The following is a 27,427-nucleotide window of genomic DNA, read 5'->3' on the forward strand; positions in this document are numbered from 1 at the left end:
CAGTCCATATGCTGGCACTGGGATTCTGGAACAGAAGCTATATTGGACCTTGAGAAAGAAAGGTTTGGTAGTGGTGTTTCCCTAGAAAGGGAATAACCACACATCAGGCTATGCACAAGTAGATCACTGGTAATGTAAGGGCAGATTATTTCAGGAATGCTGTACAAACAGCAGGGGTGCTGGAGAAGACCAATATCACTAACTACCAAGGAGTGACCAAGGAGGATCAAAAATTGATCCACCTGTACATGTAACAAGATAAGCATGGTCACAGCACAACCTGAAAACAAATATTGAGGAGAGACAATAATCTCAGCAATTTAAAGATCAAGTAGTCAATTTGTGTTACATGACACAACATGTGATAATGACATACACAGTTCTTGGTGTGAATCAGAACAAGATTGCTGGACATAACTGTTCTCAGAAAAAGATGTTCTTTATTCCTTGTTCAAATTGAAACGATGAAATGCAGCCAACACATGTTTCGTCTATACAACGTTGGTATTCAGACTTTTTCAAGGCTAAAGAGGCGGTAGTAGTGTCGAATTCTGATTACAAATGCTCAAATGTAAAAATCAGCAACTTGGGTATGGAAAATATCAGGTCGAAGATCACAGCGGGGATCCAATCCAGAGAACGTGACGCAGCTGTGATAGCGTACGGTAAGGTTAGACAATGTAGGGTCCCCTCCAACTTGAAGCCAAACTGCACAATTTATGTAAATGTAAATGTAGATGTACTTATATAGCGCAGACCTGTCACCCAAAGGGCATCCTGGCGCTTGCTTAGGGAACCCGTCCTGGTATTCCCCTGTGAGAAACCCCGGCAGGGTGTCCACAGGGTGAAAGCCAGGCATCCCGCCACGAGGGGCCGTAGTGGAGATTAAGCAAGCTATTGCCCAGAGTCGCAGAGTGTGACCCCGTGAGTCGAGTAGGCACTGGAGCAAGAATTGTCGAGACCGTGGAATTTATGAGCCCGAGACCCGCTGAGGCGGGGAATCGAACCCTGGTCCACGGTCGATCTCAGCTTCCGGGTCTGCCGCCTCTAACCACTGGGCCACGCTTATCCACTGGTCATAAGTATATTAGTGAGATGAGCCTGTGTATCCGGTCAGTTTCAATCTTAAATGACAAGCATTTGCAATGCAATAGGTCTCGCAGTTGTAAGTTTGAGCTATTGGCATTGTAAATGGCAATGCCTTTTATTTTCTGAAGACACACCTGCATCCGGCGGCCCGAGCGCCCCACGACCTTGTTTTTAACCCAATATGAAGCGCATTGAGTTCATGGTGCTCGCCATGAATTCCTTAAATAAGGGCAGGGGCGCGAGATGGCGGAAGAGCACACCCTGCGGCCCCATGTTTGGGCTGCCCCACTACCCTCCTGCGCACTTTCTCTGCCGGGATCCCTATGTGGTCTCTGGAGAGCAGGGTATCTGTTTAGATCCAAGTTCTAAATTTAGCCCCGATTGCCTGTTGTCCCCTCCCGCCCACATCCTCCCGCTGTTGTGCTGTTTGTTCGGTCACTCCCAGGCCTCGTGCGAGGGGAAGGGGCTGCTAGTGGGAGGTCAAGGAGGGGTGCAAGACTACTCTGGCTCCTGGAGCACGACCCTCACCTGCTGCAAAGATGGAGGTAAAGTGCATTTTCCTCTTTAAAATGTATGATGTCGGCCCTTAACTTAAAGCATGCGATCTGGTGTCACAGAGCAGATCGGCAATACTTGTGTTTATTTCGTCGACACAAACTCACTGTCTTTGAGAATAGTTTACATCTCGAACTTATTCAAGTTATCAGCATCCGAAGGATGAAAGGCTGAGCCAGCGCTACTGAGATTTACTCAGAACCTGAGCTAATTGCAAGTTACTTTTGAGTGAGGAAAACGTCTATAGTGCCTACCATAAGCGGATTTAACTCTATGCGCTGAAGTGCATTAGCGTACGCGTAGAAGGGTGTGGGCTGCTGCGGGTAGGGTGACCACACGGCCCCACTTTTTATTTCCAGGGCTTTGCTTTTACAAGATAAAGTGCAGCGCTTGTGAAAGAGCTCTGAGCCAAGCTAAATTATGTTAAAGAGTCTTCAAAGTTAAAAATAAAAATTGAGGCGGGCAAGCCACCTTGTGCCGATCAAAATAAAGGCTGACCGCCGTACTTACTGATTTAAACGCAGCATCGCGATGTGCAGAGCTGGAAGTGCTTGATATGAATGTAACAATTTAAAAACGAGTAGAGGCAAGCCACCGACCTAATTAAGCAAGACGGCTGCTATCCATCGAATATTCTGTCGTTTATCACATGATGCTTCAGTGCCATGACTTGGAAGGACTGCTGGAAACTCTCTGGAACCGTGTTCAGGAAATAAAACGTACTCATTAAAAATAAAACTCTTGTTGCTCAAAGAGAGGACAGTCAGAGGAGGAGGAGAAGAAAGAACCAGTGATCGGGAGAGTGCCGCCACGCTGCCCGCGGCGACCCGGAAGCTCTTGGCCGGCCGGCCAATCCGCTCGCGGCCGACCGGAAGTCCCGCCTCCCCAGGTCCGCGAGCTGCCGGCGCATGGAGCGCCCTGCCGTCCGGTGTAGCCCGGGTCCCCAGGAGGGGGCCGGGGAGAAGGAGGAGTGTGGCGCCTGTTGCGGGGCTCCTCTGACCTGAGGGAGCCCCGATTTAGATGGAGACGCGCCGTGAGGAGCCCCGCCGGAAGAGCGCAGTTGGTGAGTGGGGCCCAGGGCTGATGTAAAGTGCGTGCGTGCCTGTTTGTATGCGTGGGGGGGGGGAGTGTGTGCGTGTGTGCGCGAGGGAACGTGTGTGCACATGCGTGACTGTGTGTGATTGAGAGAGAATGCGAGGTAGCGGATAGTGTGCCTGTATGTGTGCCTGTATGGGTGCTGTATGCCTGCGTATGCATGCGCGCGCCTGTGTGTGTGTGTGCGTGCGTGCATGCAGAGAGGTGGGGGCTGCCTGTGTGTGAGCAAGGGCTTTGCGCATGCGCAGCGGCTTTGCGCATGCGCAGATACCAGACGCTCGCTCCCGAGGTCAAATCCGACCCTGAAAACGCTCGTAACACTTTGGTGTCCACTCTCCTGAAAACGGATCACATTAGTTGTCGAGCTGACAGCATTCATGCTTCGCATGAATGCTAACGTCAGCTCGACCTAAAAAACGGGTCCCCCACGCATGATAACTTGTGCAGTTTGGCTTCAATACTTTGCCAGTCACGCCTTGTGCATCAGTACCCCTAAGAACGACTTGCCACGCACTTGGAGTGCGACTTTCCAATCGTGTTTTTTTGAGTCTTATGAGCAGACTGTTAGCTCTGATGTTGTGTCCTGTAATACAAATTGTCTATATTAGATCTTACATCACTGAGGGAAACAGAAGGCAATTAGTCCTTATGCTGATAAGGGTTTCTGGAACGAAGGACAAATAGAACTTGACAGTGCTGAGGGAAAGAGAAGGCCATCGCCCCCATGAGAACACCGGGTTTCTGGAATGGAAGTCATAGAGTATGTTACAGTGCTGAGGGAAGGGAGAGGCTGTCCACACATATGCAGGCACTGATGGGGCCAAGGGTGCTGAGAGACAGGGGTGGCCATTGGCTCTGAAGCGAACACTAAGTTGATAGAAAGGAAAACATTTAAAACTTTACAGTGATAAGGCAAAGTGGAGGCAGTAGGCCCTTATGCAGACATTGGGTTTCTGGAATGAAAAACCTTCGTAATCTTGCTGTTTTGAGGGAAAGAGGAGGCTTTCCAACCTTATGCAGACACTGGAGTTCAGGGACGGAAAACATTTAGAATCCTACAGACCTAAAGGAAAGGATGACTCGCTCGCCCATGTATAGACACCAGGGTTCTGAGTCAGAATCTATATAAAACAACTACAGTGCTGAGGGAAAGGAGAGGCTGGTGGCCTTTATGCAGACACTAAGGTTCTTGATCCGAAGACTTATAGAACCTTATAATTCTGATAGAAAAGGGAGGACGATAATCTACATGCTAACACTAGGGGGCAGATGTATCAGAATAGCATTTTGCGGTCCTTACATTTTACTGATTCGCCATAAAGGACTCTCAAAATGCTATGTATGTAGGTTTAGTAATTAAAATAGGCATTCATATGCATTCTTCATTTGCGACTCACAAATTGCGAATCACTAATAAGGAATGGCTTCCCATTCATTACTATCGGCCAAGAGGCCCATAGAAATGAATGCGAATTGCATGCGTAATTTGGGAGTACACAATAGATACTTGCAAATTACAAATTCATTTTTCAAGAGTGCCAAAAGGACACCCTGTTGCACCACTGAAATATGCATGTGTGCACATGTGGCGCATATACATGCCCTAAGGGCATGTATATGTGCCACATTGCACTTAGAAAAATGGAAAAAAGTGAATTTTTCTAGGAAATTGCAAATTACCACCAACTTGAAGTTGGTGGTAATTTGTTTTTCCTTAAGGCCAGATCCCAAATTGTGGGTGCTTTAAAAATTTAATTTAAGGAATCCCAATTTGCGATTCCTTAAATACATTCTAAAAATAGGGAATCGGAAATTTTGCGATTCCGTATTTTGCGATGGCCTTTTTGTCTTGGCCAATTAGAATAATACCACTTAACATATACATTTAGGGGACAAGGCACTGGCCCTGGGCCTGGTTAGCCGAGCCCAGGGCACTTTCAGAGTCAGTAACCTCCAGCATCAGTTACAAACAATTGGGGTTGACCAGGGCAACAAGGGCAACTTTCCTACTTGCCCCTCAAGCTCAAAGGTGATGGACAACTAGCCTACACCCTGGTAATCCTCTTCATCTAGGAGAAAAAACCTGAAAAGGCCATCTGCATTGACATGGGTGGTCTCAGGTCTGTGATCCACTGTGAAGTCCATAGTCTGTAGCGAAATGGACCACCTTTACACTTTGGGGGTCTCCCACCCTCGTCTGAACTAGCCATCCAAGAAACCTGAGGTCAGTTTGAACATGAGAGCCCCAAACAGATATGGCCTCAGCTTCTTCAGGGACCAGACCACAGCAAAGGCTTCCCTGCCAATGGTACTTCATCTTTGCTCTCTGCTGCCTGCCAATGAAGGCAATAGGTTGATCTTGACCCTCTTCATTTACATGTGCCAGTACTACCCAAATCCCTTGCTCTGAAGCATCTCTCTGAACAATAAACTCTGCATTGTAGTCAGAGAGCAGTAGGACTGGAGCTGAATACATAGCCTCCTTCAGAGTTTCAATGGCTTCTGACACTCTTGAGTCAAAATTGGCTTTTTGGGTTGCTTCTTTTGGGTAAGTTGTGTCAGGAGAGACACAAATGGTCCCATAGCTCCTCATAAACCTCCTGTAGTACCCAGTCAGGCCAAGAAAGACATTGAACTGTGTCTGGGTGTTAGGACCATTCTAATCCAGGATGGTGTAGATCTTGGGCTGGAGAGGTTACACATTGCCTCCATCTACAAGGTGGCCCGAGTACACTACTGAACCGTTCTCTGTATGCTTGCCTTGATAGTCTGACCTGCCTGCTACAGGGCCTGAAGCACTTCCTTCAGATGGACCAGGTGGTGTTCTTAGGTGGAACTGACTACAGGTATATCATACAGATAAGCTGGACTGAACGTCCCGACCCGTCCCGACCCGAACAGGACTCTGTTCACCAGCCTTTGGAAGGTAGCAGGAGCATTCTTCAAGCCAAAGGGCATCACCTTTAACTGAAAGTTGCCCTCTCTGGTGGAAAATGCTGACCTCTCCTGTGCACGTGGACTTAGAGCAATCTTCCAGTAACCTGAGGTCAACTCAAATGTAAGCAGGTACTTTGTAGCACCCTACCTTTCAATGAATTAATCAGCTCTCGGTTAAGAGAGGAGTGCTAGTCTTGGTGACTCCGGTCACCTCTGTAGTCCAAACCAAGCCTCAATTCTTTCTTTCCCCCTTGAGCATAAGGCTTTGGCACCAATTCCACCGAACTGGCTAATGGAATGTCAGAGAACTCAATTACCCGCAACTCCAGTATCTTGGCTACTTCAGCCTTCGTGCTGCTCTTGACCTGGTTTGACAACCTGTACTGTCTGCATAGGTGGCCTGGAGAAATATATCAGGTAGGATCTGCTCTAAGGAAACCAGTTTGTCCAATACGATTGCCACACTGGCTCCTGTATCCCTCAGAGCCTCAAGCTCAGTCCGGTTGATCTTACACTGTTGCATGTACTTTACCATGCTTGGAGGTAAGGGTTCCATTGTTGCAGCTTCAACCCCCCATGTATGCTAAGGTCACTTCTGAATACACTTTCCCCTTCTCTGGGCATACCTCCACCCCACGTCTACACTAGAAATCACCTTGGACTGACCACCAGTGGGGGGCTTCTGTGGCCAAACTGTATTTCCCCTTTTGTGTCCTTACTGCAAACAATCATAACTCAACTTCACCCTTGTAAGATCACAATTTCTTCCCTGATACACTAAGTGGATTAGTTCAGGGAATCTCTACATTGGCTGTTTTTTTGGGGACCTTTTGAAGATTCCTTTTGTTTTTTATCTTTAATTACCTGGGGGTTTCCCTTGAGAGGGGACATAGCCTCTTTTCTTCTGATCACATCCCTGCTTGTTCTTGGTCACCCTGCTGTGAACCTACTTACCTCAGTTCCATGGGACTAAACAGTTTAGAGTCAACTCAATACTGGTCCAACTTCTCTGAAGGGCAGTTGACCAATATGTGTGCCTTCATGAGCAAACTGTACAGCCCTCATAGGTATCTACTTCAAAACCAGCCCTCCAGTGCCTTGACAGATAGGTCTAAAACGTCAACCCAGGATTGGGTACTGACTTTCTGAGTGTCCCTAAACTTCATTCTGTACTACTCAGGGGTGAGACCAGATCTTCTGATCAAGCTCTGTTTCATATGGGGATATGATTCAGCTTCTTCTTGCTCTTGGGTCAAGAGCCATTCTCTCACTCCTCCTGGAATCAGTTTCCACAGGGGAGAACTTCAGTACTGAGAGCTCACCAGCCTCATCTTAAGGGCCGTCCAAAAATCTGTAAGCCATTTGTCTATGTTGTTACCCTGCTAGTAATTAGAGACAATCCCCATGGGTAGTCTTGGGTCATTCCCGCTACCCCTGGACACTTCTGTTTCCTGCCACAATCTTCTTCTCTACAACCCCTTGGGATTTTCAGCTTCTCATGTGCCATTTGTTCTTTGGTAGGGACAACTTTCTGGGTCTAGGGCTATATAAGCCACAAGGTCTCTTTCTCTGAGGCACAAATCTGGCTCACCTCCGGAGGATTCTCTTCCCCCACTAGCTCTCAACATGGCGCTGATCACTTTGAGTGCAGAAAGGTGTTCTGTTTCCTCATCACTAAAGTCTATGGAGTCTTCCTCCCCCTGTCTTTCTAACTCTGGAGCTTCCTCTAATGTTAGAGTGTTGGTCCTCTAGCTGGGCTTCTTTCCAGGCCATAAAGGACTTTATCAGCACTGTATTCCTGACATTAGAGGGCGATGGTAATCCAGTAGCCCTACACAGGTCTCTAAGTTCTGCTACTTGGAGAGTCAGTAGGCTAGCTAAATCAGTCTCCATGATATCCCTTGGAGTTAAAAACAAAATTTTTGCAAAAATGTAGGTTAGAGTAATTTAGAATTTTTATAGAAAATTAGTCCTTTATTAGTCTAATTTGAGGGTTGTAGGATGTGGCCGATGGGGTGCAGGCGGGGGCAGGAGACATGACCTTCATTGAGGTGGGTCCTGCTTTACAGGAATTGAGGGTGTGGTCATGGAGTACACCATTGTGACCCCCCATTTCTCCCAAGACCCCTTCCTCCTGAGTACGGGGGATGCCTTGGACCCCCTCGCTTGAGACAACTGCCTCATCTGAGCCACAGTGTGGCCTGGGGCTGGTTGACATGCCGCAGTCCAGCTACATGTGCCAAAGGAGGTGAGACTTTTGCACTGACCTCATTACCTCCGACAAGACAGGAGTGACTGGGCACTTTTAGAGCTCCTTGGGAGCACTTGCCCTGCGGGGTCCCTCAGGGCTCCTCTCTATCCCCCCTTCTTTTCAATCTTTATCTTCGACCCCTTCTCTTTTCCTTGAGGCAGTGGGACGTCACCGTCTTCAACTACGCGGACGACCTGCAACTCATTTTTCCTCTCGACTCCCCCTCTGATATTCCCAACTTTCAGGCAGTTATGTCCCACATCCTATCGTGGATGTGCCAAAACCAGCTCAAACTGAATCCCGGAAAGACGGAGCTTCTTCTCCCCGGCAAGAGCTCTACCCACTGGGGTCCGCATTTTTGGCCGGCAGAACTCGGCCTCCCCCCCATCCCTGCGGCCTCGGTAAAAAGCCTAGGGGTCACTATCGACTCCGGTCTCTCCCTCGGGCCCCAGGTGGGGACAGTTGTCTCCTCCTGCATGTTGCAGCTGCGCAGGATCAGGAAGGTGGCCTATCTCCTCACCCCTGAAGCCCTCCTGCAAGTAATCATGGCCCTTGTCCTCTCCCGCTTAGATTTTTCGAATGCTATCTATCATGGTCTGCCCAAAACATCTCTTTCTAGACTACAATTCGTTCAAAATCAAGCGGCGAGATTGGCCTTTGGGATTCCGAAATGGCAATCCGCCAAACCCCTTCTTCTAAAACTGCACTGGCTCCCCGTCATCTCGAGGGCAGCCTTCAAGATCGGCTGCCTCATCTTTAAATCTCTATCTGGTCCCTGTCCCGCCTTTCTGAAATCCCTCATCAAGACCTACGTTCCCTCACGAAACTTGAGATCCTCTCATCTGCACCTCTTACTTATTCCCCCTGTCAAACTCTGCAGATCCGGAGGCCGGAGATTTGCATTTCTGGCCCCCAAACTTTGGAATTCCTTCCCCCTTTCTCTCAAAACTTCCAACTCCCTCACCCTTTTCCGTAAATCCTTAAAAACTTGGCTCTTCCCCCAATCTGGTTAAACCCCCCTAGTCCTTCAGTAGTCTGCCAGCGCCAGGAAACCCATGGTGTCAGCGCGCTTTATAAGTTCCCCCTACAATACAATACAATACAGGTGCTGGCAAGGAGGTGGGCGGCCCCCGGGGTGATCATGGCACAAACGGCTTGAGCGTCAGGCCTCGGAGGTTGCCGCTAGTGTCTGATTGTGTGGTGAACTTTTTCCCTTAGTCCCCCCTCCTGAGCACAGGTGCTGCTGTGGACTCCTCCTGTAGTGAGGTTATAGGATTATCTGCAGACATCGTTAAGTTAGCATTAGTTAGTATATGCTTGGCAGCCATTTTGCCACTTTTGCACACGTTACCACATGACTTTATTCTCGTGAATAGTCTGCTGGTGCCTTTTCACATGAGAACTGTCGGCCTTTCACACATTTAGCTGTACACTGCGCTCCTCGTCTGCACAGCGTGTTCAAGGTCGAAAAACAAGATATGCTGATGATTCACTGTGGTCAGTCCCACGCCCATAGACACAACATAGAACACACCTGCACTACTGAATGTCGAGTGCTTTTAATATGGCATTTCATGCATGAAAAGAAACTTGGAGAGATTCATTCCTACAAAGGAAATCTGTGCTTGTCCTGGAATGTAATTCCCTGTATTTAAACTTGGAGGTATGGGTTCTCCCTGACAAAGCCTAGAGGTATTCTATAATTATAATAAACTAGCTCATAGCACGGGGAGGGTGGTAAGGCTTTGTAGTACTGTTTCCACCATCATTATATTATGATTTCCCCTTTTGTGCTTTATTGAATTGTGACCGTGCTGATTATATTGTTAACATGCATTTTGCTGCTAGTATTGGCTTGTGTACTGCATTATAGAGCATGTTTGTTAAAATAAACATTGTAAACTATACTGTGTGTCTGTTTACTCATGTTGTAGACAAGTAGGGGTTTTGAACAAAAGAGTGTTCTTCTTCCCGCGATTCCTGAGAGGGTTGGAGTGATATGTTCTAGGATGTCTAATCATTGGTAGCTTCGCTGTAGTACAGAGAACAAATGAGACACTATAGCTAGTCTGAGTGGGGTTCTGGGCACTGAGATGGGTTTGCTGGTAAACCAGTAAACATTGAGGTCCTGGTTTCCTGTGCATAGTTCTGTGTATGTGCTTAATCCCTGAAACACTCCGCTGGGGGCCGCTATTTCTGGTTGGCCCGTGGTGCAGCCTGGGCCCAAATAATGCCCTGCATTTTGGACACATGCGCTGAGGGAGATGAAACTCGACCCCTGTATCAGCCCCCTTGCCTCCCACAAGACACTAGCAGCATGTTGTGGTAAAGAGGTTGCAGGCCCCGGGTTGAACTGTGATCCAGACAAATCGAGCAGTGATTCTCAGAGGCCATCTCTATTGACTGATGGTGTGGTGAGTTTTGGTTTTTCTCTCATCCTCCTTCTGTGCCTAATTCTTGGTGTCTTTGTCTAGCCGTTTCAGTGTGTTGGCCTATGACCCCATTGGGAGATCGTGCTGGGAGAGGGTATGCCAGTGGTAGAGGTGGCCAGCCCAGTGCTTGGTGTAGTTTGCAGCAGTGTGCCCCATCCCCACTCTGCTCCTGGACCTCTTGGCTTTTCTCTTGGGCCTTCCTAGAAAGTTTGATATTGCCACAGATGAAGAATGCCTTGGGTTGTGACTGCTTGTGCTGCGTCCTATGCTAGGTCACTGCGGGGGGCAGGCGGGTTCGTTGTGGTGTTGCATTCTGCAGTGGCAGGGCTGCTGTGGCCACTGCTGCCCTCATCATCATGGCAAAAGACAAGGACTCCTCAGCACCAAACAAAGCACTCTATACAAAGACATCCAACTTGGGGACCTTCTCTGTCTCTGTGGCATGCAGACAGAATGTCAGAATCCAGACAATGCTGCACCCCTGTCAGCTATTACTCAGTCACTAGTTAAGCTAGAGGCTAAATTATAGCAGTGGGCACCAATGTTAACTTGCTCTGCCAATCAATCAATCAATCAATATGGGGTTTATAAAGCACGCTACTCACCCATGAGGGTCTCAAGGCGCTTAAGGAATCTTAGGAAAGATGATCTTAGGAAAGATGTCAAGTGCATTGTGGAAGCCAAAACGAGGGTCTCTAGTGTGGAAGACTCAGCTAATACCTTATAACAGATGGTGACCAAACTTACTGCTGTGACCAGTGAGCTGATGGCGAGAGTAGAGGATGAGAGGGCAGAGCTCATTGTAAAAACATGAGGGTGGTGGGCTTCCCTGAGGAGTGTGAGTGACCAATGGCTATGTTCTATTATGCCCTCGGAGGCCCTGTCTTCCTGCTTCATCATTGAGCTGGCCCAAAGAACTTTAAAGTGGCACTCTCTTTCCCGGGCTTGTCCCCAGCATGCTATTGCAAAGCTCTTAAATTATATGACAGGGACAATATCCTCAAACATGCCCTGCTCCAAGATAAAATTACGGAACATTCAAAAACCATCAGGATCTTCCCAGATTACACCGGGATAGTGCAGCAGATTATCCTTCCTGGCAGCAAAACAATGCCTCTGTGAGCTCTATATTCAGCACATGGCAGTTCTAAAACATGCTAGAATGGTGAGTGCAGATGTTTCACTACTTAAGGAGACCCACCTCCTTGGTAACAAGGTCCCATGTTTTGCCCAGTTTGGTACAACTCATTTTTGTTACTCTGGGTTCACTAGGGGATCCAGGGCTGAAAGCATTCTGATTGAAAATATTGTTTCATTCCAGCATTTAAAAAAGTGGGTGGACCAGCAGGGTAGATAATATAGGCTTACCAGGAATGCAATATGGAAATTCTCTCACATTTCATTGAATATACACCCTCCCCCCTCATCCAGTCTTTTGTAGACCTGATAACAAGATTATGGGGTGAACTTTCCAGTTGGGTCATGATATTGGGGGGTAAATAAAATGACATCATGGACTACTCACTAAACCAGTGGTGTCCGCATGGGCCGCCCATGTAGAATGGGAAAACCCACCTGGCTACTTTGGCAACTGCTTTGGGTCTGGTTGATGTCTAGAGGACGTATCATTGATCGAGAGGGGTTATACATTTTTCTTCACCTGGAGGATTTTCTTTTACCACATTGACGCCATGTCCTGGGACAGGAAATTTGCGAACACTTCTCAGTGGCCATTCGACTCCCCCTTAAGCTGTTGATGCCCGGCTTTCCGCTGACACCTTTAATATTGAAATTTACAAACCCCAGAATATTGATTTCACATAGAGCCCTCCTTTGAGGAATATTTTGCACATAACATTGGCTCAGTGACATACCAGGCAACTCCATGGGAGGTTGTGAAGCCTACAGTGCAGGAGGTTATTCCAGAGGGGAGCAGCAGCATGAGGCACAGGACTTGGTGGTTCTTGAATCCCGAATGATGGATCTGGATGCACAGAGTGGCCGGGATGATGGGCAGATGATGTGTACACAGCTGGGTCTTCTACCACAACAATATCAGCAGACTCTGCTGGGAGAAGCCAAACAGTCCTGGCAGGGGGCCAAGAACCGGATTTATCAATGGGAAGATACGTTGAGTAAAATGCTACATAGAGTATGCCGAGGTACTTATTGTTCATCCTCTATCCCTCCTATTGAACCTGTCAGGCACATTACTCACTGATCCCGTTTTGAAGGCTTGTACACTTAAAAGTAGTTTGTGTCCCGGAAGCAGATAGTAGACTTTGTGCAAGCCTTTCTCTTTAAATCCCTCTTGTCTGAAGACTGTGACTTTCTCTAGGGCAAGCTTACTGTGGAGTAACGTTTGTCGGCCGTGGTGGGGCTGCGCCAAGGGAGGTGATGGACAAGTGATCTAATAATTAGACTTGCTATCTCTATTATGGCTAGAATATGCGTGGGCGGTAGGGTGGGACTGAGCGTGCAGTTATTTACTTTTGTTTATGCCTTTCTTCCTTATTTTGTTTTATGTATGGCAGCCTTCCAGGCCATGTTAACAATTTAAAATTCAAAATCAATACATTTTGTTAACTTTTTTTATATTAGTCCACAATAAAAATCTAATTTTCTTTTTGCAGACTGTCAATTTAGAGGATTTCTAATTGTCCCACTCAAATATGGAGTGTTGTTACTAAATACAAATTCTGGAACCTACCACAGTGCACCAAAAGTAGGAAACTGGATTACTTTTAGGTACTCACCTTCAGCTAGTACTGATACCACTATCACTAATAGGCTCAGTCAAGTCTCAAAAAATTAATCCTTGCTCAACCCCAACTTGACAAAAAAGCAGTCAGGTTTCACTTAGGAGAAAGGGATGTGTAAAGTATTTAATATCACCAAAACAGTAAATAAGTAAAAGACATACAACAATAAAAATCCAACACCAATGTATAATAATAGATAATAATATTATCTTTACAATTAGACCAAAATGACAAACATCCAATGTACCAAACCGGATATATGAATTTTTAACATAAATTGTGCATTCTAGCTCCAACAAGCCCATTGCTCCACTCACGTCGATATAGTTTGGCTGCTGCCAGAATAAGTTAAAGTTTTAGGCTGACAGCAATGGAGCATGGGTCAGATAGGCTCAGCGCTAGGTCCTGGTCAAAAGTTTACCTTCAAACTTGGGGCCTGATTACAATCTTGGCGGACAGGTTACTCCATCAAAAAGGTGATGAATATTTCATCCAATGAAATGTAAATCCCATAGGGTATAATGAGATTTATATTTCGGTGGGCAGGACATCAGTCCCTGTTGTGACGGAGTTATCTGTTTGCCAAGATCGTAATAAGGCCCTTAGCTTTTACTTGGAGCTTATTTTTTGTGGATGGGCTTATTGGCAGTCCTCTGACATCTCTTATCCAAAGTTTGATTTAAACATGGTGGCCTGCTGGAGAGCGAGTCTCTGGAAGTCTTTGTCCTCGAAGTCGATGGTAAGGAGCTCCAAAGCTTAAAGTGAGAAAAACCAGCACAGTCAAGCTAAGTCGGGAGTCGATGATGGCGGCTTGACTTTCAATGTCGAGCCAGCCTCTTCCTGTAGCTTTTCTACGAAACAATTATTTTTTGCAGATCTTTCAGTGTCTTGGTTCCTTTGGGGTAAATAAGTGTCTACTACTAAATCCAAGAGGTCAGAGGCACTGAATTGTCTCGGGGGCTAGGACTCAATTTCCTACAATGCAACCACAACAAATCTAATTCCAACTGGTCAGATAGGGTGATCCTATTTTTGGGTTTGCAGGTGACTGCTTCCAGCTCAGTTGTACCTGTTTCTGATCAGGGAGTCCACTCCCTTACTTTTGGGTCAGATACATGGTTTCTGTGTAAAGCCTTGAGACTGCAGCAGGTGCAGTTCTTTTGAGTGGAAGCCTTCTGTGGTGCAGTCCAAGACTCCAACAGGGCAGTGCTTCTTCTTGTTTTGTTCCAAGCAGTGTTCTGAAGAACTCCTGCAGCTCTCCCATATTTATCCTACATTCTGGGCTCCCGAGAGGGGAGGACAATGCAACCAATAGGGGTAAAGTTACCTCCCTCTGCTATGACCACTTTCTGCAAAGTGTGGCATATTTTTGACCCACAATGCACAGTTTTCATTAAAATCAAAATTAACACAATCTGTCCTTGGTGTGTCTGTCTGTATAATCTAACCCAATGGTGGGATTAGCAATTTACTACACTCATCTTCCAGTGCCTGCCCTAAACTAATTAGGGGGTCTCCCATCTGGATGGGGATCAAGGATGTGGGATCTGGCCTTGGTCCTGTGGTATCTGTTCCCTTGCCTTTGAAGTCCCGCACCATTCATCCCGCTAGCTTCTCCAGGAAGCAAGTCCCCTCCCACCAAATACCTATATTGTTTCAGCCCCAGGTCTCCTCACTCCTTCTCAGGGTTGCAGATTAGCTCAAGCTGTTGCAGGGCTGCTTTAGGTGACCTCAGGATAGTGAGCTCTAAAACTACATTACGGTAATTGTCATACTAAATCCGATGTTGGCAGGTTGTTGTATTTATTGTAACCATTGTTTTGATACTATAAATGAATTTGCTATCTAGCACCCATTATAGCCTTTATTAAGGTCAATAGTTCCCAGTGGGGCTAGCAGTGTTGCACTAGGGAAATGTTTTTTCATGTGTGTTCTCTATCAGGACATATAAAACATATTTCATATAGTCCCTGATTTTCATAACAATGCACCCTACAATTGGGGCACCGAGGACAGATCTTAGAAGTGACTTATTAAGCATAAAGAGCTAGTGTGGGGCCTTTTGATCTACTTTTATTTCCAAAGTCAAATGTAGACATAGTATAATTTTAAAACCAGCCTGCAAGGCAGGCCTGGCTCTAAAATGACACCAAACACCACAGTAGTGCACACCTAGGTGCATTGAGGCCACTGGGGTCTCTAACCTACATGCTGTACCATATACTAGGGACTTACAGGTAGGTTGTCTTGGCCAATTAGAATTACACCAATTACCGTATACCTTTAAAGGACAGAGCACTGACCCAGGGCCAAGTTAGCAGAGCCCATTGCACTTTCATAGTCAGTAACAACCAGCATCTGTCAATCAAAAATGGGGTGACTTTACTACAATGCATGAGTAAGTGTACCAGATGACTTAATGTCCTGGATTTACCTTTTACACAATCATAGTAATATAATATATGTAATCCTGCTGATTTAGAGAGTACAAATTGATGAATGAACAAGGCTGCCAAATGACAGTCAAAATTGCAGCATTATGACCTTGGTAACATATGTTTTAGAGGTGGATGTGCCACTCAAAGCTCAAGCCAAGCTCGATACAAATGCTTAGCTTTCTCTCAGATCAGAGTCCTCTGGCAACCTCAAGCCCAAAACTAGATGAGTTTCAATAGAAGGGGATGTGGCCTGGTGGCCAAGGCTGAAAGCCATGTATTATTGGGAGCCAGGTTTGAATGCCAGCCTTGGCTCAAAATCTTGTTAACACAAGCAAAAGTCTGTGCGCTGAAAAAAAGAACAGGTAAAGTAGTTTGTATCTGAAGTGCTCTTCTGTCCTTGGGCAAGGCTTCTGGTATGTAAAAGTGCCAACATAAAATGTGGATATTCCCTGTCTCTAAAACTCTGATCACATTTTCGAAGAACTAAGGTCAAAGCATTAGCCTTTGGGGGCAGAAAGAGAAACCAATATAGTGATTAAATTGCAGTGTGAAACAGAAAGATATGGGATGCTTCCCTACTTGAACAAATTGTGTAATCCTAGGCAAATATTTTATTTCACCGAGCACATATTTTTTTTTATTATCACATATGGGAGCATCTTCAAATACTTCATTTCAGGTTGTGTGTGGCACAAAAACTTGAGTGTGATGTTATAGCTGTACAGATCCTCTATTTATAATGAGAATCTAGGTCAGGTATACTATATTCATGAAAATTAACTTGCCTCTTAGTTTACTAAAAAACAATTTGCATGAGAATTTGCATTTCTCAGTTCTTGTGTAACAACTCCCACTTTTAATTAATACTTTTATTAATACTTTAATAAATGTTTTTTTAGGAACATAGAGATCAATGGGTCGGTTGAAGCCAGGATTAGAGGCTGGCAGCTCCAATCAGTGGGGCACATCTTCAGTGATCTTTGGTGCCAGGTTCAGCACTTACCTTGAAATACCTTCCGTTGTACACGCAGCCACAGTCGTTCATGGACACGCAACTGTTCCCATCAAAAAAGAAGCCATCATCACATTCACATCCCTCAAAACACCCTTTGGTGCACGTGGACCCTCCAGCAAGAAGAGCGCAGCTGAGGGAACAAGTCGACGTGCAGAGCATGTAACGGCTCCTGGGACCACAGGTAAACGCTGCAGGGCAAAAACAAAAATAAAATGGAAATTCATTTTTATCAGCCTCCTGCAAAACCATATCTGGTCATACTTCTTCAGAATATCTTTTTCTGAATTATTATTAAAATCACAGACACCTGCCCCTGTTATCGACGTGCGTCACCTAATACAACAAAGATATATCCATCCGTTAAATTCTTAAAGGAACACGCATTGACAAATACCAATATGTCAGCTAGTGGATGCCAGTTTTCTGGCTCGATCAATGCTTGACTTTTTTTTGGGTTATTTTTTGGGAAAACCTTTTTGTTGGACAGCTTCTAGGCACCATATCAGCATTTTTTTAAATGATCTAAAGTAAAAATATGCTGTTGATCATAAAAAGCACACATTGCCACAGTAGTCCTCAGCACTGAAAGAATGAATATGCTACTTACCAGTATGCATCTGTTCTTGGCATGTAGGGCTGCTAACATTCATATCTATTGCATAGATCGCCGCCTAGTGTTGGGTCCGGATGATTGCACATTGTTGTCCTGGAAGAGTCTTCGAAGTATCACGAGATAGGTGGCTCCTCCCCTGGACTACAGTGCGCATGGGCATCGGCTCCATCCCCAGATTGTTTTTAGCCATTGTGGCAGAGATGGAGTGAAATAGTGTAAATGATGTCCATGCTAATGATGAATGCAAGAGAGTGTCTGCAGCCGCTACGGGCACCGGGGAGGAGGGCGGGCGATATGAATGTTAGCAGCCCTACATGCCAAGAACAGATGCATACTGGTAAGTAGCATATTCAGTTTGAGGCATGTGGGCTGCTAAATTCATATCTATTGCATAGAATACACAGCAGTCCCTCCATTAAGGGCGGTTGCCCGTGCCAGCTGCAGAAGCTTGAAAAAGTGTTTTGAGAACAGCCTGTCCTACAGCTGCTTGCTGTTTGGAATGCACATCTACACAGTAATGTTTGGTAAACGTGTGTGGTGTAGCCCAAGTGGCTGCTCTACAAATGTCTTCCAAGGGAATGTTCCCCAGGAAAGCCATGGAGGCCCCCAATTTGCGTGTGGAGTGCGCCCTTGGGGGTATTGTTAAAGTGCGTTTAGCTTTTTGATAACAGATTTGAATGCACTTAACGATCCATCTGGCTATTCCTGCTTTGGAAATGGGGGTTGCCTTTGTGTTGTGGTGAGAAGGCAACAAAAAGTTGTTGTGTCTTTCTAAAGTGTTGAGTTCTGTCAATGTAGTACATTAGCGCCCTCCTAACGTCTAATGTATGAAGCATTCTTTCTGCTACCGTTTGTGGGTTTTGGAAGAAAGCAGGCAGGTCAATAGTTTGGTTGATATGAAACTGTGACACCACCTTTGGAAGGAATTTGGGGTTAGTGCGGAGCACTACCCTGTTAGAATGTATTTGGATGAATGGCTCTTGGATTGTGAGCGCTTGCAGCTCGCTAACACGTCTGAGCGATGTGATAGCAATGAGAAAAGCCACTTTCCACGTCAGAAATTGAATTTCGCAGGAGTGCAGTGGCTCGAAAGGTGGGCCCATCAGCCTAGTGAGGACTACATTGAGGTTCCACACTGGAGCTGGTGGTGTTCTTGGAGGAATGACTCGCTTCAGTCCCTCCAGGAAGGCTTTAATGGCAGACACCCTGAAAACAGAGAGGTGCTGCCTATTCTGGAGATAAGCCGCTATGGCGGATAAATGTATCCGAATGGAAGCGTACGCTAGATTGCATTTGTAAAGATGTAACAAATAGCAGATGATGTTAGGAATGGATGCATCTAGCGGGTTGATATTGTTGTCAGTACAGTAAATAACAAACCGCTTCCATTTTGCTGCATAGCAAGCTCTGGTCGTGGGCTTTCTTGCCTCACGGATGATGTCCATGCATTCCGGAGGCAGGTTGAGGTAGCCAAATTCTAAGACCTCAGGAGCCAGATCGCCAGATTGAGCTGTTGCGGATCTGGATGCTGAATGTCGCCATGGTTCTGCGTCAAGAGCCTGGATGTGAGATGCAGCCTTTGATGCGGTACCACGGAAAGTTCTAGAAACGTGGTGTACCATGGTTGGCGTGCCCATGTTGGAGCAACTAGGATGAGAGTCATCGAGTGTTGCTTTAGCTTTCTTGCCACCAGCGGAATGAGAGGCGCTGGGGGAAAAGCGTACGCAAATTTGCCTGACCAGTTCATCCATATCGCATTCCCTTGCGATTCCGGGTGAGGGAACCTGGCGGCAAAGCTTTGGCATTTTGCGTTTTCCCTTGTGGCAAACAGGTCTATCTCTGGAGACCCCACTGCTGGAAGTACGGGTGGAGTACTGATGGATGTATCTCCCACTCGTGCATTTGATGGCTGTATCTGCTGAGCAGATCCGCCATCTGATTGTCCTTGCCCGGGAGGTGTTCTGCCATGAGGAAGATGTTCCTCTGAATGGCCCACTTCCACATGCTCTGAGCCAGATGAGACAGCTGTGGTGAGTGAGTACCGCCCTGCTTTTGGATGTAGTACATGGCTGTCATGTTGTCCGTCCGGATCAACACGACCTTGTTGCACAGATGTACTTTGAAGGACTTGAGCGCCATGAAGATTGCCATCAATTCCAGGTAGTTGATGTGCAATCGTTGTTGCTGGGTTGACCACAGTCCTTGCACCGTGTAGTGGAGCACATGCGCTCCCCACCCTTGGAGAGATGCGTCCGTTGTTAGGACAATCTGTGGCACAGGCTCTTGGAACGGTCGTCCCTTGCAAAGGTTGTGTGGATTCCACCAATGCAGAGAGTTGTATGCCCGACCGGTCACCGACACTAGGTCTGTTAGTTGTCCCTGAGCCTGTGTCCATTGATTTGCCAAGCATTCTTGGAGGGGACGCATGTGCAGCCTTGCGTGCGGGATTATGAAGATGCAGGAGGCCATCATGCCTATCAACTGCATGAACACTCTCGCTGGCAGGGAGTGTTGCGATCTGAACCTTTGGATCAGCGACTGAATGCTGTTGATTCTGACTGTGTTTGGCTGAGCCATAGCAGTCAGGGTGTTTATTGTCGCGCCCAGATACTGCCGCACATGGGCTGGTTGAAGGTGCGACTTTGGGTAGTTTAGGGAGAACCCCAGGCTGTGAAGGAGTTGAATAGTTTGGGACATGTGTGAGGCGCACTGTCTTTCCGACTTTGCTTGAACGAGCCAGTCGTCGAGGTACGGGTAGACATGTATGTTTTGTCTCCTGAGGTGCGCCGCCACTGTCGCCAGACACTTTGTAAACACTCTGGGGGCAGTAGTCACCCCAAAGGGTAGGACTTTGAACTGGTAGTACTTGTTGAGAATGGTGAACCTGAGGTATTTTCTGTGGGACGGGTGGAGTGGGATGTGGAAGTAAGCATCCCTGAGGTCTAATGTTGCCAGGAAGTCCCCTTGGTTTAGAAGGGGAAGGATCTGTTGCAGTGTCAGCATGTGAAAGTGTTCTGACAGTATATACATGTTGAGAGGGCGTAGATCCAGAATGGGTCTGAGGGATCCGTCCTTCTTTGGGATGAGGAAGTACAGAGAATAGACCCCTGTTCCTTCCTCCTCCACTGGCACGAGTTCGATTGCTCCTTTTTGCAGCATTACTAGCACTTCCTGCTGCAATAAGTGCAAGTGCTCTGCCGACATAGGACGTTGTCTTGGGGGAATGTTGGGAGGAGTGGATGTTAACTCCAAACAATAACCGTACTGGATTAATTTTCTCACCCACCTGTCCGTGGTGATGGACGTCCAGACCGGCAGGAACTGCTGGAGTCTCCCCCCGACAGGTGTTGGATGGTCGGGGGGCAGTGACAGGGAGTCACTGTTTGTTTGCGGCAGAGGAACGGGAGTTGTTGTTCCCTCTGCCCCTGCCTTTGGCACTGTTACCTCGGTAACCCCCTCTACCTTGCTTGGGGTACGAGGATTGTGCACCACCTTTTGTGAATTGTGTTTGTTGACCCGATTGACCACGAGCACCTGAGCGACGAAAAGTGTTTCCCCTGATTTGTTGAGACTGAAGTGCCCCCATCGATTTAGCAGTCTCATTGTCCTTTTTAATTTTTTCCAGGGTGGTGTCAACATCTGGCCCAAACAGTCTGTCAGGATTGACAGGCTGATTGAGTATTGTCGTCTGAATATCGGGCTTAAATCCAGATATGCGAAGCCAAGCCTGTCTTCTCAGCATGACACTGGTGTTAATACCCCTAGCCGCTGTATCAGACACATCAAGCGCACACTTTATTGCAGCGTTTGAGATGAGTTTTCCCTCTTGTATGAGCATCTCGGCCCCTTCCTTAAACTGATCAGGTAGGTGTTGAAGGAGCTGTTCTAGGGTGTCGTAATGCGCCCTATCATAACGTGCCAATAGTGCCTGTGTGTTTGCTATACGCCAGACATTGGCAGCCTGCGCAGCCACCCTCTTGCCGGATGCCTCAAGCACTTTCGACTCCTTGTCGGGGGGAGGAGCTTCACCCGTTGTTTGGGAGTTGGCCCTCTTGCGGGCATTTGCGACCACCAAGGAGTCTAGAGGCAACTGTCCTCGAATATAGGCAGGGTCCCCAGGTGCTGGCCTGTATTTTTTCTCAATACGTGGGTTCACCACTCTTGCCCTTGTAGGTTCTTTAAAGATCTCTGGTGCATGTTTAAGGACCCCTTTCAACATAGGGAGTGTTTTGACTGTTCTTTCGGAGACAGAGAAAGTGTCAAACAGGAAATCTTCCTCCACCGGGTCAGCATGCATGTCTACATTATGATTTGCAGCTACTCGCTCTATCAAAGCATTGAATGCTGCCGAATCCTCAGTAGGTGATGTACGTGTCCCAAAACCCTGTGGGTCCTGTATCACTTGATGACTTCCCTGGTCCCCAGCGTCGTCATATGGGTCCTGTTGTACATCAGGGTCATTGCCAGCAGGGAAGTTGTATTGGTCATCTTGGTCATCATCGTCACCCCCTGATTGGTTGGGGGAAGGTGATGGACTCCTCCTCGGAGGTGGCAGAAGAGGTACAACAGAGGCAGGTATGTCCTGTGGTGCCTTTTTCTTTTTTAGTGGAATAACATATGACTCCAATGGCTGGGAAGTGATCTTTCTTTTGTAAAGTGTCAATTTCCCTGTGTGGGCATCGATGTACTGCTCTGATTGGTCCTCTGACGCTGGTTGTCGAGCCAAATGCCCACTGGCCGTCGAATATTCCGACATTTCCGTGTTTTTCGGCACCGGTGGCGTGGCATTGAAGAAAGTGGCAATTAGTGGAGCAGCAATGAGCAGAGAGGCATTGAGTGGAGTTCAGTGGCACTGAGTGGAGTGGTGCTGAATGTAGTGTAGAGGAGTGACATTGAGTGGCATTGAGTGTAGTGAAGTGACATTGAATGGAGTGGAGTGGCATTGAGTTGAGTGACTTTGAGTGAAGTGGCATTGAGAGGAGTGGCATGTAGTTTAGTGGAGTGGCACTGAGCGCAACGGATTAGAGTGGAGTGGTGTCAATTGAAGTGGCCTTGATTGGGGTGGAGTGTTGTGGAGTAGAGCTGAGTTAAGTGAAGTGGTGTTGTGTGGATTTGCGTAAAATGAGTTGGGTGGCATTGAGTTTGGTGGAGGGAAGCAGCATTGAGTAGTGTGGCACTGAGTCGAGTGGCATTGTGTGGAATGGAAAGTCATGTGAGTTGCCACCGATTTGCCCTACAGTGCTTTAAAGCCTTTGGCTATTCAGATCCAATAATAATGCAATATGACACCAATTATCTTGACCTACCTCTGTTAAAACAAGTGATTCCTATGACCTTTTTATGATTTTTTTTAAAGATGTAGCACTCAGGTAATTCCTGAGTAATTACTTTTCTGTGGTGTCAAGCGCTCCAATTTTCAAAAAGTAGCGAATTGTTGATTTGCTTTGGATCTCAACATTTCATTAAGTAGTGAAGATGGTGGTAAAATGCAAGTATATTTGTGTAGAGATTGCAGTTAACGAATAAATGCGTTTTAGACTGGGAGGGACTAGTAGGCACTGGAACAAAATATTGTATTGTAATATTTATTTAGCTCTTGCTTTCCCTATGTGGGGCACTGAAGCGCCTGCCTACATGGATAGCACTCTAGGAGGGATATGTACAACTAGGCTCCTTAGCTTAACGCCGTGCTCTTCCACTTCTCAAACGCAAGGCCACACCATATTTACAAGAATGTGGTGCAGCCTTGCGTTTCTCCCTGCGATGGTGCTAAATTTAGGAACTTAGCGCCAAAGCAGGTACCCTTGCACCATAGTGCAAGGGTGTCTGAGTGCAGGGGAGGATTGTTTGTGTGTAGGAAGGTGTCCCTACCTGCACATAAACAATCCTAAAACTATTCTGTCACTTTCATGTGTGCTGCTTCATGCACGAGCCAAAATTGAATTTTTTTATTTAAAAAAAAAAATTGTTTATGTACAGGAAGGGACACCTTACCGTACATAACCAAACCATGGCATTTTGCCTTTTCCATGTGTGCTGTACAAGGCAGCAAACATGTAAAAAGCTAAAACGAGGAGAAATAATGCATTTCTCCCTGTTTCGCCAACTTAAGACCAGAATTAACCTGGTCTTAATTTTGGCACTGCCTCCTATGTGCGCCACCCTTTAACAATGGGGGCAGCATCTAAATGAATGGGTGTTGCGGTGGAAATGTTTCAAAAAATGAGGAATTGGCACCTAAGCAAAAATGCTGGTATACTTGTAAACTGTGTTTTCTTTCACTCCACCTGTTTTGAAAAGCTTAGAAGAGACAGGCTTCAGGAATGGACATATTTGGTTTGAGCCGTTTCCAGGAATGAACGCTCCACATATTTACTTTATGATGTGATCTCTCGCTTAGTCTGATCTGATAGGAACTGAGAATAATGCACCTGATGTTGTTACGAGATATAACCTTATGGAGAGCTATGAAAATACCACTGCTTTCTGTGTGATTAATACATGTTGCAGCCTTGTGTTTCTCCCTCGCTCTAGAACCTTTTTTGCTAAAAATACATCAAAACGAGAACATCCATGGTTTCGATTTCAAGGAGACTCAAATCAAGATGGCAGCTTATGCTGATAATGTTCTGTTATTTATCTCTCAAGTTGATTCTTTTGCGTCCATCTCGGGTTATAAACTGAACAAAGACAAATGCGAAATGCTACCTTTAACAGACCCAAGTAAATTAAATATTAGGTCTACAATTTACTCCCTCTATTTCAGGAACAATATCACATTGTATGGATAATTGTACACAGAGATTGTCCTCTTTAACCTCTAGGTGGCACCCTCTATACCTGTCTTAGTAGGGACCTCTGGACACCATAAAGATGATGCTTTCACCTATAATTCTTTATCCAATCTCTAATATCCCCCTTTCTAATCCCTCAACTTTTTATAGGAAATGCAACTCTATCTTATCATCTTTTTTATGGAGCAATAAAACAATCACGTATGTCCATCTCAAAATGTATCCGCCCAAATTCAGAGGGTGGGGTTAATTTCCCTGATTTCCCCACTTATCATAAATCTTTTCTACTTCGCCAAGCTTTGAGGTGGCTCTCTGAGTCTTTTGTGGATTGTCCTCTTTGGGCTAGTCTTGAACAATCTTTCCTATCTCCCTTTTAGTTTCAAGAATATTTGTCTTTCACGTTTAAGCTGCAATCCTTACCCACTCCTATAATTAAGCATACTTCCAAACTCATAACCCTATCTCTTCCTCAGCACCTATGGATTGGAACTCTTTTCTCAATTCCACCATATGGCACAACATTCGCATATTAATACGCAATATCCCTATATATTGGCAATCTTGGAGACAACACGGTCTAATTTGGATACTTCAATTATATGTCCAGTATGAGATCATGTCTTTCCTGCATGCTAGTAGTTCCTTTGACTTGTCCCCTTCTTCCCACTCCAAATATTTCCTTTTAGCCCAAGCCATTCAGAATGAACGTACCCTTTACACAATCTTACTTACCCCCTTGACCATATGATTCCTCCTGTTAATAAGCTTCATGCTCTTCTAATGAATAACTCTAGGGCTTCTCTCATATATAATTATTTCCGTAGTTCATCCGCTCCGAGAGAGAAGACTAAAGTAGAGCTCTCGTGGGAAAGAGATTTAGAAGTCTGTTGGTCCATAGAGTTATTGAATAGGAATTTGGCTCAAAATCAGAAAATCCTCTAGAGAAGCGAACACCACACAGACACTCTTTTTTTATATATAATAGACTCCTACTCTCCCCATTTATTCTAAATGCAAGACATGCGAATCTCTCACACGTTTGTTGGACTTGTTCAGCACCACATGCTGACCTATATCATTTACTTTTTACATGTACACTTGTTCAAACCTTTTGGGCAAAGGTATAGTCTCAAATTAACTTGATCTTTGACTCCGATTACCGTTTTTCCGCTTCTCATGTCTTCTTAGGGAGGTTATCCCCTATTTGGACTGACTGTGAAGTCAATGTAGAGATAATATACTTGTTGCTAGCAGTTGCCTTTCAGCAAATAACCAAGAATTTGAAAAATTGCACCAAATTGTCCTATCAAGCATGGTGGTACGCTGTCTATTACAATAACAGGCTGGACACAACTTTTGTATATCCAATACAAATGGCAGAGAAACGTTCAGATTTATGGTTACCTGTTACATTCTTTATCGATGCTAGTGCGCGAAGCCCTCTGTCTTTGAATCCCTTACAACAAGAAGTGTCTAAACCTTCATGACTTTCCTCATATCAATATTTATTGTAAAGTCATGTCTCATTTTATATTACAATCTTGGCATAAATTGTGATAATTCCTTATTTACCGACTTTCTGTATATCATTGTTATTCTCCTTTGTATGCTATGCTAAACTGACTTATACATTTATTTACTTTGTTTCTCAACTTTAGGTTACTTTATTCTATGTAATTTCCCATTGTTATTATACCTTTTGTTTTGTTATCTCATTTTTCTTTTTTCAATAAACTCACTCTTGAACTTAAAAAAATACATGTTGCACACATTTTACTCTCTAATGTGCAAACTAGTTGACTCAATAATTGAGAAACGAGAAGGAAACAGGAGGTTGGAGAAAGGGTGAAAGGATAAGAAAGGTGGGGAAAGGGATTTGGGAGACCGGATTGAGGGGAGATGAAGGACGGGGGAGAGTGACGTAGGCGGAAGCTAGATGAAAGATTTAGTGGGGTGAGAGGCTTAGAGAGACACTGGAAATAATAAGAAGGTGGGGGAGGTGGAAAGAGAGAAGGGGGAAATAGGGATTGGGTGCGCCCTAAGACGTGATATATTTGGTGTCAAACATTTGCTCAAGAGATGAAAGTGATGCGTTCGACTAAGGCACTTAAAGGCGCCCATGTCTTGTTTTTTTTTTTGTTTTTTTTTGCTGTTCGAGTTTCAGGGTCGAAGAAGCTGATGACGATGAAGGTTGTGTAAGGCAGATAAAGCATGTGCGGTGTATTCTAAGGAGTGAAGGAACTCTGTTTTAATCTTTATCTCTGTTTTAACGATTTTAATAAAAAGACTCGTATAATTTCTACTATTTACCTATCTTTGCTGTACTAGTTTGAGTTGGCAACTTGATTCCCTTGTGCTGAATTAGATTGGGCACTATATGGCCTGGTGTTTGAAAGAGAGTGGTGCTCAGTATTGAGGTAACCAAAGGAAGACTGTTTTTTTACGTGAAGGAAAAGGAGACGAAGAGGCGAATGGGTTCAGGAAAGGGTAAACAGAGGTTTCACATCAGTTGGGGATAATGAAAATCGAGGCAAGTGGCAACACTAAAAGAAGATACCAAACTCCTGCAAAGAAACTTGAAAGGTAAATAGGTGAAACAAAGTAAAATGTTTTTGCCTATAACAAAGGATATTACAAAGCAGCCCATTTTTTCCACAACTTGATGTAATTCATCGGATATTCTCGAACCCCACGTTTCTGAGTTAATTGCTCCAGTCCTAACATGCGTGGAAACTTAATTTGTGGTAGAAGAACACAGCGAGTAATGCAGTGCCCAAGCAAATGAGCATGTTCAAGCGGCATCACAAGATGTAAAAACAAGGAAGTGGCTGAACAGACCGAAGAACTTGATAAAGACAAATAGATAACCTGGGGAAACAGTTTACAGCCGCCTTCTGAGCCAGCGGCAACTTCCTGCCTTCTTTTCAGACAGCGAGCGCCCAAAGGTTCATGTTGTGGCGCTATACACGCATCTTCGTTTACTCCGGCATTTTGAGACAAAGAGAGCACAGGTCAGAGCAAAAGCCTGAGCTAGACTGGAGGAGCAAACTTTGGAATACAATCCGGAGTAGTGTGGCTGCAAAAAGGACATGCCCGAAACCACCTGCTCTATAAATTTGTGTTTTATATTAATACAAATTTTAAAACATACAAACAGGAGGAGGGGGCGTAGGGAACTGTGAAGGAACTGTGGCCGACCAAAACAGACCATTAGTGAAATACCCATAGGGTGGGAACACACACAGGAAGGAGAGACCAATACGGGCAAACACCAATAGCATTCTAGCATTTCTGAATGCCACAGATACAAACCAATGGCAATTGGTGGGTGTGCAAAAAGCATACAGAAGAGATTACAACAGGTCTTGCAGGGCTCTAACTGAAAATGTGAATGACACAACAGGCCAATGGGATTATGCAGCAGGGAAGGTCCAAATTATGTGACA

At 45.6% G+C, this 27,427-nt stretch overlaps 1 protein-coding gene across 1 annotated transcript in view; it reads right to left on the reverse strand.

Moving 5' to 3' along the window:
• The window catches only part of LOC144769651 (IgGFc-binding protein-like), a 1,105,637-nt gene that overhangs the window by 93,881 nt on the left and 984,329 nt on the right, over positions 1 to 27,427 (reverse strand). The window contains exon 26 of the mRNA XM_078653826.1: positions 16,563 to 16,762. Within this exon, the coding sequence (XP_078509952.1) occupies positions 16,563 to 16,762 (200 nt within the window). The remainder of the gene's footprint in view (positions 1 to 16,562; positions 16,763 to 27,427) is intronic.

This window comes from Lissotriton helveticus, chromosome 7, assembly GCF_964261635.1.
Source record: "Lissotriton helveticus chromosome 7, aLisHel1.1, whole genome shotgun sequence".
In the NCBI taxonomy this organism is placed as follows: Eukaryota; Metazoa; Chordata; class Amphibia; order Caudata; family Salamandridae; genus Lissotriton; species Lissotriton helveticus.